A 14471-nucleotide genomic window follows, 5' to 3' on the forward strand; every position below is an offset into this window, starting at 1 on the left:
ATTTTTTATTCTTTAATTTTCTTACAAAGTTAATTAAGTATGGGGGTAGGAGGTCTCGCCTGAAATTGGAACTTGAAGGAACCTAAAGTAAGTTATTCCCTTACCATATATTTTTTTTTTAAAAAAAAATCAATTGCCATAAATATGGGAGTGGAAACTTTGTTTCAATTTAGAATATTTTTAGCTATTTTCTTACCATACTTTAAAAGGACAGTTTACATCTTGTCGCTTTACATTGTTAATTAAAAACATGGGAGTAGAAATTTTTTCTTGAATTTGAAATATTTTTAGATATTTTCAAAACGCAAATTAGTATTGGGCTAAGCACAAAATTAAAGAGCTCTGCCTGAAATCAAAGACGCTTTGATATGGAAGTAAACCCCTCTATTGTCATGCCTAAAATTAATAATTTGCTAAGTTATCTAGTCCAAGAATAAAAGCATAGACTGAAATCTGCGAGTGCATGACCTCCTTAACAGAAACCAGGAGTCATCTGGAAGTAACTGCAGCCTTATACAACTTGGAGTTAACAATTGAAAAAGGTTTCTATTTCATGAAAAGTTTATAAGTCCGTAAGACGTACACCTATCTGGGAGAAGAAGTTTGAATCGAAGATTTTAGGTACTAATCTTTGGAACCAAGCACCAAAAAGTGTAAAAAGTAAAATTACTTCTCAACCCTTCCAAAAGCGAGAAGCACATGGAAGTGCATGACTTAGATCAATCATAATCAGAGCCTAAGTCTTAGAGTTCATGTCGTTGGAACCAAGAACTCGAGACATTTAAAGTAGTCTGAAAGACAGTTATGTAATTAAAAATACTTGAGAGGCAAGTTGGAGTAAAGATAGTTCACAAACATACATAAAATAAAAATTAAGTTATTACACCTAGCCTCACGGTTAATGCATAATAATTGTCTCTGCAAATACCAAAAGGGGGCCAGTAGTCTCCAAAGAGAAAAAACATTGTTAGGCTATTTTTAGCCTAAGTTTTGGGTCACATTTTATAGTTGTTTTTCTTCTTTATTATTATTTTTGGAATAGAATTACGCTTGTTTTCTTTGGTTTTAGGTTTCTACACTTGGAATGTAGAAATTGGACAAATTTCGGAAAACAGTGATCTATAAAATAGAGAAAATTTTGAAAGAGAATAAAGCTGAAACTTCAAGCCTAAATTCGACTATGTTCTGATCATATTTTGGAAAAAGTCAAAACATAAAAATTTTAGATTTTTTTTTTATCTTTCCAACACATCTTGAATCAGCTCATTTGGAGTTTGGATGAGAAAGTTATGCTCATTTTACTAAAACAGATTGAAGTAGAAAATTCCATCTCGTCGCGGCGAGATTTCCATGGCCGCGGCTAGAAAGTCTGGGCAGAAACGTGGTTTTTGGATGCACTTTTGGCCGCGGCGAGACCACTTTTGGTCGCGGCGAGCGTCCGTACGGTCAGGGGTATTTTTGTCCGACGAACCCTAAAAATTAGATATAAATAGAAAACTGCGATTGGAAGTGAAGGGAAGCGATTTGGAACCCTAAAACACAGCATAGAGCAGTAGGAAGAGCAGAGGAAATCAAAGTGAAGATCCAGAATTCATCCACCAACAGTTTCTTTCTCTATTCCTCTTTAATTTATTTATGTTGAATATTGTCATAGGAATGGTTATGGATTTATTTCTGAACTAAATTTCCATTTAGGGAGGATGATGATTGTTGTTTAATGTTTTGCCTAGTTAATGTTTAATTGTCATTCCTCCATTCTTGTTTGTGAAATTATCTTAATTTGTGTTTAATTTCATGTTTAAGATTGATCACCTTGTGCATGTTCTATGATCTCAATTCAAAATCTGAAAAGTGAGAATTGAGAATGCTAAAATTGGATAATCGATGTTCTATGTGAAACGAGAGTATTCACATGACTTATGTGACAAGTAGATTATTACCTAATGCTGATTTCATGTTAGTTTAATTAAGGAATTAATTAGATAACATGTGATTTAGAACCTAGAAGATCTGAAAAGAGCTAGGTTACTTTATAATCTGTCAATCACTTCAAGAATAGGATAGCAATTAGGCATTAACAATTTGGGTAAACAACAACAGGATTCTCCTCCCTATTATCTCATCTTGCTCAACTTTTAATTGTGTTATTTAAGTTTTCTGAATTACTTTCATTCTTTTTAAATCATAAATACTTTTGATTTGCCAAATAGAATTATAAGTATAGTTTAGTAGTAATTAATCCAATTCCCTGTGGTTCGACCTCACTTGCGTGAGTATACTACTTGATTGCGTGCACTTGCGTAGTAATTAATAATTTTCGCAACAAACATAATAATAAGGAACTCAAGATTGGGTTTGATCAACTCCTTCCTTAGGGGCAACAACATTAGTACCTAGAGAGTGAACGACCTATGGTTCGAAAGTCTCGGCCTCAAGATATGTACCAGCTTCCATTGCGTGCACCTTGGCCAAATAAGCTTCCTCCTCCTCACCAAGAACTAGGGTTGAGCATAAAATCCAAAAAATCAAAAAACTGTTCAAACTGACCTAGCGAACACCGTTGGAACCGAAACTGACGGAACCAAAAATCAAAAAAATCGCTAACGGTTAAAACCACCATTGAACGGTCAGTTGTTTTTAGTAATAAACTGACCGTTATACATATATATTAATTTATTAAGTTTTTTTTTACTTTATGTATTGTAGTTACTAATAATATATAATAATAATAACATATTATTATTTTATTAATATTAAAGTTAAAATAATAAAATAATTAGTTTTTGAACAATTAATTTGTATATTTGTAGTTGTTAAATGTAGAATAATGTGTTTATAGAATAAGTTAAATCATATTTTTTTTTTTAAAAAAAAAAAGTTCAGTTTGGGTGGTTTAAATCGACCAAACTGAGGTTCAAAACGATCAGTTTTAAGATAGGTTCTGAATTGGTCGGTCGATTTTTAGATTGTACCAATCCAGACTGAAAACTAAATTTTAGATTTTTATATAGAAAAAAACTGACCAAACCGACCGATGCTCAACCCTACCAAGAACCTTCAAGACTTTGGGATCCTTTTTTCCATAGATAATGGAGTGTGGTCATGAGGGTCATCTCTACGCTCTACATGTGACACACTTTTGCAACGTCAATGACTTCCCTAAGAGCAGCCTCCATGGTTTTCTCCATTTCATTCTTAGTTTTGATGGTGGCTTTCTAGGATTCCCTGACAAATTAAGGGTATGAAGCCGCAAACCTACTTAAAGTATCGACAACTACAAAAGCCTTGGACCTTTCACCAGTCCAGTTCTTCTCCATTGAAATGCCTCCTCCAAATCCTCTCTGCTTCCAGTCAATCTCCGGAGAAATTACCCTTTTTCTCCTGGCCTCAGCATCGGCAGCAAGCTCTCATATTCTTCCTTGAGCTCTGCGGCATTAACCTCAATTTGTTTCTTCGTAAGCTTTTCGGCCTATGCCGGCATTTGGGCATCCAAAATGTCAGCTCGCTCTTGAGCCTCCTTGTGCTTCCCAATAGTGGAAATAACTTCAGCTTTAAGTTAAAGGTTTCATCCCTATAGGAAGCGGTGGCCTAGTTAACATAAGATTCAAGCTTTTGATTAGCCTTCCTCTCGGCTTCTTTGGTAGCTTATCTCTTTGATGTTTCCAGATTGACTTCCATCTTCTCCATCTTAGAAACCAAATTCATGTTCTCCGCCTTGAGTTGAGTCAGTTCCACTTTCGCGACATTAGCTGTTTCAAATGTCCTCTCAATAATCATAGTCATTTAACATAGTAAAAAAAGAAAGGAAGTGTTAGAAGAAAATAAGGTTACAAAGAAAGGATATTTATCAAGAGTGTAAAGAAAATCCTACTCTGGTAGCCTGTTGATTGGCAGTGTGTGCCAAAAGGATGAGATCATTGTTGGATGCCACAACCCACTTCTCAGGGGTATGCTCACAGATATTGTTGGCGGTTAGGTCTATCATCTCTGCAAAGAAAGGTGTAGTGTCATTTCTGACCCTGGGCATAAGATATATGGCCAATGTCGTAATATCTATGATCGGACCAAAGCTCGTGCCCTTGGCCTTGCCTACAATCCTAGCCTTCCATCTGGCAGAGAGAATAAAAGCCTTCTTTTGAGCAGTGATTTGTTCATGGTCTCAACGTTTCTGAATACAAGCATTAACCTCTTTGACCTTTTTCCAAACCTCTGCTGAAACTAATGTTGGTTGAATAGGCCAGGCAAAATCAAAGGGTGGGAGAGAAGGAAGAGTAGTTGGAGGCTGCTATGTTTGAGCTTCGAGTGATTGAGGCTTTAAACTCACTTTTAAATCCTTAGATTGAGTCTCTAAGTTCCTCAAGTCCCTTTCACTTCTAAAAGGCCACTACTTGTCAGTTTCTTTCCTCACCTTCCTCTCATCCACGACATCTTTCCTTCGTCTTGAGTCTTCACTGCTGGGATCCTGGGCTTGCTTCGAACTGGGGTTATCCTCTCATCTTACCTTCTTGGCCTCCCTTTTCAAGTTCAAAGAGGGATCAGACTGTTTCAGTGTTTGGACAACATGTTCTGGGAAGAAAATTTCTTCCCCTTTCTCGTCTATTAGGATAGGTGCCTCTACACCATTAATGGGGAGTTTGTCAACAGTCCGCTCAGTGATGGGACTTGTTGAAGTGACTAAATGATTAGAGCTCCCCTAGAAGTAGAACCTTTTTCGACTGGAGCAAACTCTTTCCTCTTTGTTGGAAGAGCTGGGTGGAAGCCAGAAGGGCCAAACTTTGGGTCTTCAATTTGGACGAACCCACTGCTTTGCTTTTGCCTTTAGCTGCACCGACAAGCGTTTGGGCCGCAGCCTTGGCACTGATCATGGCTATGTTATCATTGATTTTCCCGATGACTGAGTCTAACAACCCTATTTGATGAGTCTAGAGATTTTTTACAAAATGGAAGAATGCAAAAAAAAAAAAAAAAGTTAGACACATATGTAATTAAAGGAATATATCTGACTCAAGGTTAGTTAAAAGCAGAGAGAAGACTCGAGTCTAGAAGCAACCGTTGACTTTGCTATATTTTGGTTTTTCCTGAGCAAACAAAGATACATCCTCCTTGTCCAAAAAGCTACCATACTCCTCAAAACCTGGATAAGACATGAGGAGGAATGGATCTATCTTATAAGACTAGGATGAGTATTTGAAGTGCTCTAAGCTCTTTATGATCTCAACTACCCTATCAAGATATTCATCTATTAGATACCTATATGGATCTACACTTATAAAATAAGCATCAAAGCCTCCTTGGTCGACATAAGCCATATTATCAAAACGTGGAGCGTAAGCGAGATGAAAATATTTTTTTACTTCTTCCAAAATTACTGGCTCCCGAAGTGCCCTCATTTTTGTCCACTACAATGAATCAATCCGCCAGTTTTGCCTCCTTGCTATTGAGATTCAGATCAACTCACTCCTAATCATCCAACCACACTCTGTCCAACTTCACCGCCTTTTGCATTTCCTCAGCAACCATCGCGATGTGCTCTTCTTTGACTTCCGGAGGATCGCGAGAGCTATCATGATTGATGAATGGTCCAATGCTATATATTCCAACAATGAGCCTGTATTTTTGGAAATTCTTTGTAGTGACCATTTTCCACCTGCAGAACATTGGGGAGAATCTTCTGATACCACACTTCTTTAATCACCAAGGCTAGGGTTGGAGGCGTTTGTTCTATATTGGAGGCAAGGTTAGAACCTCTTCCATAAGAATAATGGATGTAACACATAAGAAAATGAATGAGAAGAAAGAAAAATGACTGGAGTGCTTACCAGAGTAAAAAAGACCAGGGATAAGGTTGGAACCCTTTTCAGTGGAAACCTAGTGGTGACGAACCAATACTCTTGGAAGTGTGGGACATATTTGGTGAAGATGGTGGGGCAAGTTGACTTGTTGGAATGCTTTTACAGCCTATAAAAATGTAAAGACCGCTTAGTTTTAATTTGGAATTAGCAGATAATAAGGGTTTAATGATGAATATAGAATATTATTTATGATTTATCATTTTATGGAGATTTATTTGAATTCGGGGTGTATTATTTATGCCACATATGAAATTTTACATTTTTGCATCTTTTGTGCCCGGTAATATTGGAACGCGGTGTTTGGCCATCAGAATCACATCTTAGTATTTTAGTAGTAGCGGGGAAATATAGCTAAACATTGACAATGTCGGGAATATCCGAGGATTTAGAAATGACCAAAATACCCTTTATGGGCAATATGGTCTTTTTGGCCTTTTGTCTCTTTTGTCTTTAGTGACTTTATTTACCTTTCTAGGTTATGTTATAAATCTGATATTGGGACTTATTATAGAATTATTATTGATTTAATTCATTATCAAAGAAAATTAAGAAAGAACACTTAGCCATTCTTTCTCCAAACTCTCTTTCTTTCTTGAGCTCCCTAGAAGCAGCTAGGTTTTGGAATTTTTCAGCTTCATTTCTGGATAATCTAGCAAGTTTTTAGTGTTTCCAATTGAAGGTAATCCCTTTAGCACATTTTCTATTGATTTCTTAAGCTTGAAATTAAGATATTGCATGAATTTGTTAGTCAAGGTTCTGTAGCTTTTAGAATTGTTTGATTTTGTGTTATGATGTTATTTTGAAGTTATCTAAGTTACATTGAAGTGTATGGTGGCTGATTGTGAGATTTATTCAAGGTTTGAGCATAAGAGCTCAAACTTTGCTCTCACATGGTGAATTTTGTTTCTAGGTTTATTGCTTGATGTTATTATATGGATTATGTTGGTTATGGTATATTTAGGTAATTTAAAAGTTATTGTGAGGTTTGGGTTTGATTTGAAGAGTATAGGTGATTTTTGGTGATTTCTGCACTAAATCAAAATTTTGGTTCAAGGGGACCTGTAGGAACCGAAATTCCAGTTGGTCCCTAAGAAACCCCATAGAATTCCAATTGGGGAACCGGTCTACCAGTTGGGGCATTTTAGGGAGCCCTAATTTTTCCCATTTTTACAACATTTAGGATATTACTATGTTATCCATCGATAGGGAAAATTTTAGTTTCAAGTTTAAGTCCCCGAAAAGTGATTTAACGTGTCACTCATCAGTTTTACGAATAATGTGATTTAGGGGCTTGTAAATTGTCGAGCAGCTATTCCACTCAGGTTGGCCGGCATACCTAAATTCGAAAACAAGGTAAGATTAGTATAATGATATGCATATGTATTTACATATTTAGCGTACATGTTAGCTAAGCCTGTTAGATTACATTATAATAGCGGTATCAGTATATTTAGTATTATATTAGATATCGATAAATGTATGTTGGCTTAAGTATTATTCGACAATATCACATCGTACTACTAGAGTACGACTAGCGTACCAAGTATAGGCTAATAATATGGTCGATAGTACTGTACTACTAGAGTACATAGCGTACCGAGTATAAGCCGATATTATGGTCACTTGTACTGTCGTTTGAACGTTCTTGACTCAGTACCGTGTTGGAAACAGGGATTTGGTTATGGTTGGGTGTATGGGCGCCTGATTATAATCTGAGTTATAGTTATGTTATTGTTATACTTTTCTTAATGAGTCTGCCGACTCAGAAATATTGTTTGCATGGTCGTTGGGACAGCTAGACATATTTTGTATAGTCACTAGGCGACAACTTTTGTACTATACACTATGAAACTTTTGTAAATATTTTGTAAACAGGATCCCAATTTTATATAAGTAAGTTATTTTAGTATTTATAAATAGTTAAATAAAGTTTTAATTATTTACGATTTTTAATAAACTCGTTGATTAGCAACGAGTTGCACAATTAAGTTAAAAATCATGTCAACAAGCCTAAACTAGTAGGGTGTTACAATTTGGTATCACAGTCGCCAGGTTATCTTCTGAAGATCGTCACGACATGTACAATCATCATCAGCGATCAGCTCGACTCACGATTCAATAAGCCTTTATTGCTTTAGTAGTTTATTTGATTAGTATGTTATAAGAAAAGTTTGATAGGAAGCATGTTAGTAGCTTGATAGCTGAATAGGCATATGTTTTAATTTCCAAAATAAGCGGTAATCAGTAAGTTATTCTTGATCGTGATCTGACCAGGCTAGCTTTTGGTTTTCCTGGTTGTTCTAATATCATGGACGCCAGATGAAACACTAGGAATCAGGGTAACTCGGTCAAATCCAGTGGCAATCAGGGAGTTCAAATTCCCTCGAATGTACGTGGCCGAGGAAGAGGCCCTAGAGGCAGGGCACGTGGTCAGGGAGATGTTAACCCACTGCAGGCTGCCTAGGAGTGGGAAAACAAGTTTGCAGCAATGCAAGCCAAAATCAATGAGCAAGACGAAGAAATCAGACGCCTGAGGCAGCAGGGTGCTCTTACAATGCCTGCTCCAGAAATGCAGGTGGCTCCTGCCGCTGCTGTACAGGCAGGGCCGATTACTGCAGTAAACCGAATGGAACCACTGTATGAAAGGTTTTGCAAGGAGGCACCTCCAGTCTTTCTGGAAGGTCACGATGTAATAAAAGCCGAGTAGTGGCTGACGGTTATTACAAGAATTTTGAATTTGATGGGCGTCACTAGCAATGACAGAGTGGCCTGTGCCACATTCCAGTTGCAGGAGGTTTCCTTGGTTTGGTGGACATGGTGTCCTTGACTCGTGATGTTACTACTGTTACCTGGGAAGAGTTCCAGGAGTTGTTCAACGCAAAGTATTACAACGAGGCGGTCAGAATTGCGAAAAGAAAAGAATTTACTCAGGTGACTCAAAAGGAAAATATGAGTGTTATTGAATACACAACTCATTTCGACCGATTGGCTAGGTTGGCCTCGAGAATTGTGCCAATCGATTTCAACAAGAAAAAAAAGTACCTGGATGGATTGAATTTAAAAATCAAACATGACCTTATGATTTTTACTGACGACAACACCACCTATGCTGACATGGTGGAAAAGGCACTACGAGCTGAGGGCGTAGTTGAGTGCACCCAGGAGTCCCGAGGGGACTTAGGTTGCTGGTGGAGCCCCTACTCCTCCTACCTCTGGTTATGGTAGGGGTGGTAGCGACTCGACCACTGACCACTTACCACTGGCCAAAATTTAAATTTAGAAGATTAAATGCAATTGAAATTTAACCGCAAATTACTCTTTAAAAAAAATACTCTCACTCTTTCTAAATTCAAACAAAACAAATCCTCTCTCTCTCATATCTATTTTACCCTAAATCCAAACAAAGCAAACCAACTCCCATTCCTTCCTTCCCCACACACCTACGCAGCTAGGTAATGACCACCTGACACCTTTGGGCTTTTTTTGTCTCAGTTTTATTAATGATTGTTGTCGCTGCCTTCTAAGCCATCTCCTCGACTCCGGCGGTGGTGGTTGCTTGGCTCCAAATCTGAGCTCTCTGCTAACCAAAATGTAAAAAAAAGATAATAATAAGAATAATAAAATAATGTAGACAAGGCCCAACCCGGTTGTCCCACTCGTATCGACCCAAAACCTAGTCAAGCCCGACACACATACGGGTGGGTTCATTATTGATTTTCCCAAACTTAAAACTCAAAACTCGAATGCGCCCAAAATCTGGTACACACCTGAATATGCATCGCTAGTGGCCACTGCATGTGGTTCTTAGCTTAACTCGTTACTCTTAGACACTTTTTCCTTTATCCTTCGACAAGTGCATTTATTTATGGTTTTTAGGTTTTTCTAGTGATGCATTTTTGTCAATGGCCTAATGTATTGTATGTAGAGAGGTGGGCCTTGCACTACCACTAGGTTGGTGGCTCTAGGGTGGGGCGAGGTTTTTTCCTGGAGGCCATGAATTAGAAAGATCGGAATATATGAGTTACAATGCGAGTGAAATTCGTCTTCTACAATGTAGGATTACATGACACTACTGTATTTTCAATCTGAGTGGCAAACGCTATTGCTTGCAACAGATAAAGCACTCATTTGATGAATATCCTTCGTTATGAACAAACGACAAAAGTTAGTATCGTTTAGGAAAAGTTTTAAAACCAAATGAATGACATCGACAGTGATATTTATCCTCAATACAGCTTTCACTCTACTCATTCAGGTAGAATCTGAATCGATTGTCATAACATGACTGTCTCTTGCTCATCTGATTACAAGTTTTGCTGAGAGGGGAATAATAGTCTCTCTACCTACAAACATAAAGAAAACGACAAAGAAAAAAAGTTTTTGACGTTGATCTTACTGTGTAATTGTTAAGAGATATCATTTATAGCTTTAATAACTTAGCAGACTACAGCAAGAGTAAGAAACGCAAGCAAAACTTTCAATCTGTTCAAATGGGTAACCCCTACATAACCTGACTGTTTATTGCTTTGATGTATATAAGGGTCCAAGGGAGTCATAGATTGAAACAAAGGAAACACCTTCATCTCGGACATTCACCTCTTCTAGCGGTTGAGACTCTTCAAAGTTGAAAAGACTTGAGAAGTAGAATAAATGGAATATTGCTCTACGCTGGACTTGTCAGCTCACATAAGAGGCAAAGGCATCATTTAAGGTGCACTTTGTTGTAATGATCTGCGGCCTTGGATATTGATTGTATAGAGACAGGGAATCCTGGGCCCATCTGTGTATGTAACCAATGTGAAATGTTACTAATAATAGATGGAATGGCTAAAACTATTTGAATGAGATGTAAAGTGTCCGAAAAAGAAATGGTTTTGAGGGCTGACCGTGCTGCATATATGGAAGGATGTGATATACCCTGCGTATTTGGATGCTGCAGAAAAAAGTAAGTACACAAGTAAGCAAGCAAATAGCTAAAGTCCTTGTGAAGGAAAATATTCAACTAAGGAAGGTGAACCTTGAGCTTGAAAAGTTACAAGTATATAAAACTGAGAAAAGACTAAAAATGTTTCTGATCTTGTTCTTGTTCAAAGAAATCTAGAGTTTCTAAACATCACTCTGAGCTAGCCAAACATATTGAATCGAGTATGGCCAGTTGTATAATGTTAAATTAACATTGCTAATCAGCATTGAGGAAAATATAATCCTTTTTCTCTCTCTCTCTCTCTCAATCCTCTTTAAGTTACCATTTTAAGCATGTATTAGGTGAAGAGACATGTTAATATTCCTTCATCTGAAATTCATTTATGACTGTTGGTCCTAAACATCGAATTATTCATTTAATAGTTGGTAAATTGCTATGATGTGGTAGTATAGGAAGTAAAGGGCAGTGTATTGACAAGTCATAGCTATTAGTACATCTATAATAATGTTTGCGGAAACAAAAAACAGCATCAGTTACCCTTTTTCAAGCCTTGAGGTTTGGCAAGCAGAAGAGCGTTTACAAATGCACCAATATTCTCACGTAGAAAATCCTCTGAATAGCTTACCTGAAGAGTAATAATAATGTCATCATATAACAAAAAAAAAATAGAAAATAATAAATATGTAAGCACATAACTTTGTCTCCAGCAAACTACTCCTTGAATGCAACAGAATGTTTTATAACAAATAAATTGGTACCTTCCCAACTCCAACGTGGACAATGGATGTCTTGTCCATTTTAAAGTCCGTATGACTTGTTACTTTGTTGAGTGCCTCTGAAACATCATTTGTCACAGTGCCTAGCTATACAATGTATTAGTACAAAAATAACAATTTCACTCATCTCAAATAATTTTTGAATCAAAGATAGAAGACAATGAACTCACTTTACGATCAGGCCAAAGACCGCGCTCTCTAAGAATCCTTGAAATCTGAAAAAAGAAAGTCAAAACAGTATTAGATTGAAAAAAAAAAAAAAAAAAAACTCAAAATCACTAATACAAACTAGGAACAGCATTAGATTTTTAGAAAACCTTTCCCATTCGAAGAATCATTTCATTTGTTGCAAAACACTTGTCAACATTAAGCTTGTTACTGCCTGCAAAGATTCAAGCTCAAGTTTCAGATCCATAACCTAAATTGATTATAATTGAAAGCTTGTACTTATCCAAAGCTAAGTATGAATAACAAGGAAACAACGACATATGATTTAAAGATATATAATGTGAAAAAAGGTAATGGAATTATCTATTTTAAAAACTTAAATTGGACATATAGAGAGGGAAGTTAGGTCAATACTAGCAACTTCGTCTACGAGTTCGGCACCACCAACAATATCAGCTCCTGCTGCTCTAGCTTCATCTGCAAGTTCCCCTTCAGCAAAATAGGCAACCCTTACAACCTGATATTTGAAAATGTTAAGGCAATCAGCTTCAACTAAAGTGGCTAACAAATGTTACAACAAACGATTATTCAAGATTTTTAAGTAATACCTTCCCACTACCATGAGGCAGAGTCATGTTACCGCGAACTCCTCGTCCCTGAAATATTAAGATAAAAAGGTGTAAAAAGAAAATCAATGAGAAATGATTCTATAGTTATCTCAAACAAGCTATGTCCAGGTGTATAAAACCATATGATAAAACAAATTAAATTATGAAGAACCTACCAATTAAGTTTCAATTACTCATTCATATGTTAAAATCACTCACAAAAATACTTCATAACACTGAAAATCTGAAGGCCAAATTTGACAACCCTATAGAAGGATTATTATAACAAACTAAATGCCCCAACAATCAGGCCAGTTCACACCTATAAGACTCCAATTGTTCATACATATAAGAGAAAATCAAGCTTGACTAGAAAGAAGTCTTTTGCTATATAAGAGTCTCTTACCGCTCGCTTTGCATCAATACCCAATTTCACATGTGCTTCAACAGTTTCATCAAAATTGCATTTGGCACTAGCCTGAAAACTAGAAAATAACATATAAGATTAGTACAGAGGGTTTATACTACTTATTCTCAGAAACCAAACAGGGAAAAAAAAAAAGAGAAACCTCTACACTGACCTTGACTTGCCGAATTGCCTCCATTAAATCAAGAATAGGTTTTCTCTCCTTCTTCTCCACATCAATTAACATTGGGAAAGGAGCCACTACCTTGTCCTCCTCCAGAACTTTAAACACTCTCCTCCTCATTCGATTCTCCATTTCGATTTGTTGTTTCTCCCTCTGCAATTCATCGCTCTCAGTCGCCGGATTTTCGGCCGAAACCTTGTCTTCCGGCAACGGCGCTGTGCGTGAAGGATACGAGACCGGCGTAATGGATGGCACATCCCTCATGAACCGTGCATCCTCGCGGGTCCAGTTGGAGCGGATTTCCTCGTTCGGCGTCTGGCGAGTCCCACGGGGTTGTTGCGGCGGAGTTGTTGACTGAGGAAGCTCTTCTTCGGCCGGAGACTGGTCTTTGGGTTTGATGGCGTACGAAACAGGCTGTATTGGTACAGACTCCGTGGATCGTATTGGGGGTTCGGGTGGGGAAGGGTTTGGATCAGATTCGGATAATGGTTGGGAGGAGGAGCAAAGAAATCTGTGAAATCGGAGAGCTGGTGGAAGAGGTAGATTGTGGGAAGGGGAAGCTAGGTAATGGCGGCGAGCTTCCGCGAGGAGCCTAAGGGCCGCCATGGAAACCAGACGAGAATGTGTGTTTGGGAGTGGGAGAGTGAGAGTCAGAACCGGGCAAACTCGGGCTTTGGCCTTTGCGGGGTTTATGAGGTTTAAGGCAATGCAAGGTTTACACTTGCAGTACTAAAAGAAATGTAATTTCTCAATTTTTTTTTTGTGTGATAAATTTAGATTTTTGCTCTCTTAATTTTAAAATATGTCTTACGAACTTTTTATGTCGTTAAAAATTCATCTAAATTATTAAAATTGTTAGATTTAAAAACTTTTGTCTAATTTTACTAAAGAAAGTCTTACAAAATATAGAAGTACTATTTTGTATATGTTAAAGTTTAGAGACATATATTAGTATAGGACATGATTTAATATATGGACAATTACTACATTAGCAAAATTGAATAAAATTAGACATAATTCTTTAAATCCAACAATTTCAATAGTTTGAGCGGAATTTTTAACTGGTTGAAAAGTTCAGGGGCATAATTTGGTTGATGTCAAAGTTCAGGGGACAAAAATCTTAATTAGTCTTTTTTTTACCATTTCAAAAGGGAAAAAAAATTAACATTCTCTCTCTCTCTCTCTCTCTCTCTCTCTCTCTCTCTCTCTCTCTCTCTCTCTCTCTCTATATATATATATATATATATATACCTACTGAATCGACGATCTAAAAAAGAACAAGCAACACGAGCCAAACAATTGGCCGCCTTGTTCGCACATCGTTTAACAAAAATAATAGAGACATTGTGTTAAGAAAAAAGTAAACGTTTACAATAAGAAAATAATCAGCCTAAATAGAGAAGATATTTGAAGAGTATGACGGATTGTATGAACAACTATTTGACAATCAGTCTCTATAACAACTTGAGAAAGATTCTGATATTTGATCCAACTAAGAATCTCTTTGACTCCTACAGCTTCTACCATAGTCGATTGCACACAACTAGATGTTG

The 14471-nt window shown here is 37.1% G+C and overlaps 1 protein-coding gene across 1 annotated transcript; it reads right to left on the bottom strand.

Annotated features, from left to right (window-relative positions):
- Positions 1-10218: 10218 nt before the first annotated feature.
- On the bottom strand, positions 10219-13655 carry LOC133030289 (uncharacterized). Its single transcript, XM_061102888.1, has 10 exons — positions 12910-13655; positions 12735-12806; positions 12329-12376; positions 12135-12237; positions 11870-11934; positions 11723-11767; positions 11535-11639; positions 11314-11401; positions 10739-10785; positions 10219-10632 (listed from the first exon to the last, which is right to left on the bottom strand). Exons 1-10 carry the CDS (start codon positions 13522-13524, stop codon positions 10555-10557), a joined length of 1266 nt encoding a protein of 421 aa, XP_060958871.1. The 5' UTR covers positions 13525-13655; the 3' UTR covers positions 10219-10554.
- Positions 13656-14471: the final 816 nt, after the last annotated feature.

Source organism: Cannabis sativa, chromosome 8 (genome assembly GCF_029168945.1).
Source record: "Cannabis sativa cultivar Pink pepper isolate KNU-18-1 chromosome 8, ASM2916894v1, whole genome shotgun sequence".
In the NCBI taxonomy this organism is placed as follows: domain Eukaryota; kingdom Viridiplantae; phylum Streptophyta; class Magnoliopsida; order Rosales; family Cannabaceae; genus Cannabis; species Cannabis sativa.

Excerpts from the sequence above, each read along its gene's own strand:
- LOC133030289 (XM_061102888.1), bottom strand. The coding sequence starts at position 13,524 with ATGGCGGCCCTTAGGCTCCTCGCGGAAGCTCGCCGCCATTACCTAGCT. Across the intron at positions 12,807-12,909 it reads AGGCAATTCGGCAAGTCAAG|GCTAGTGCCAAATGCAATTT; the intron begins GTCAGTGTAGAG and ends TCTAGTTTTCAG. Across the intron at positions 10,633-10,738 it reads CCTTCCATATATGCAGCACG|ATGGGCCCAGGATTCCCTGT; the intron begins GTCAGCCCTCAA and ends TTACATACACAG.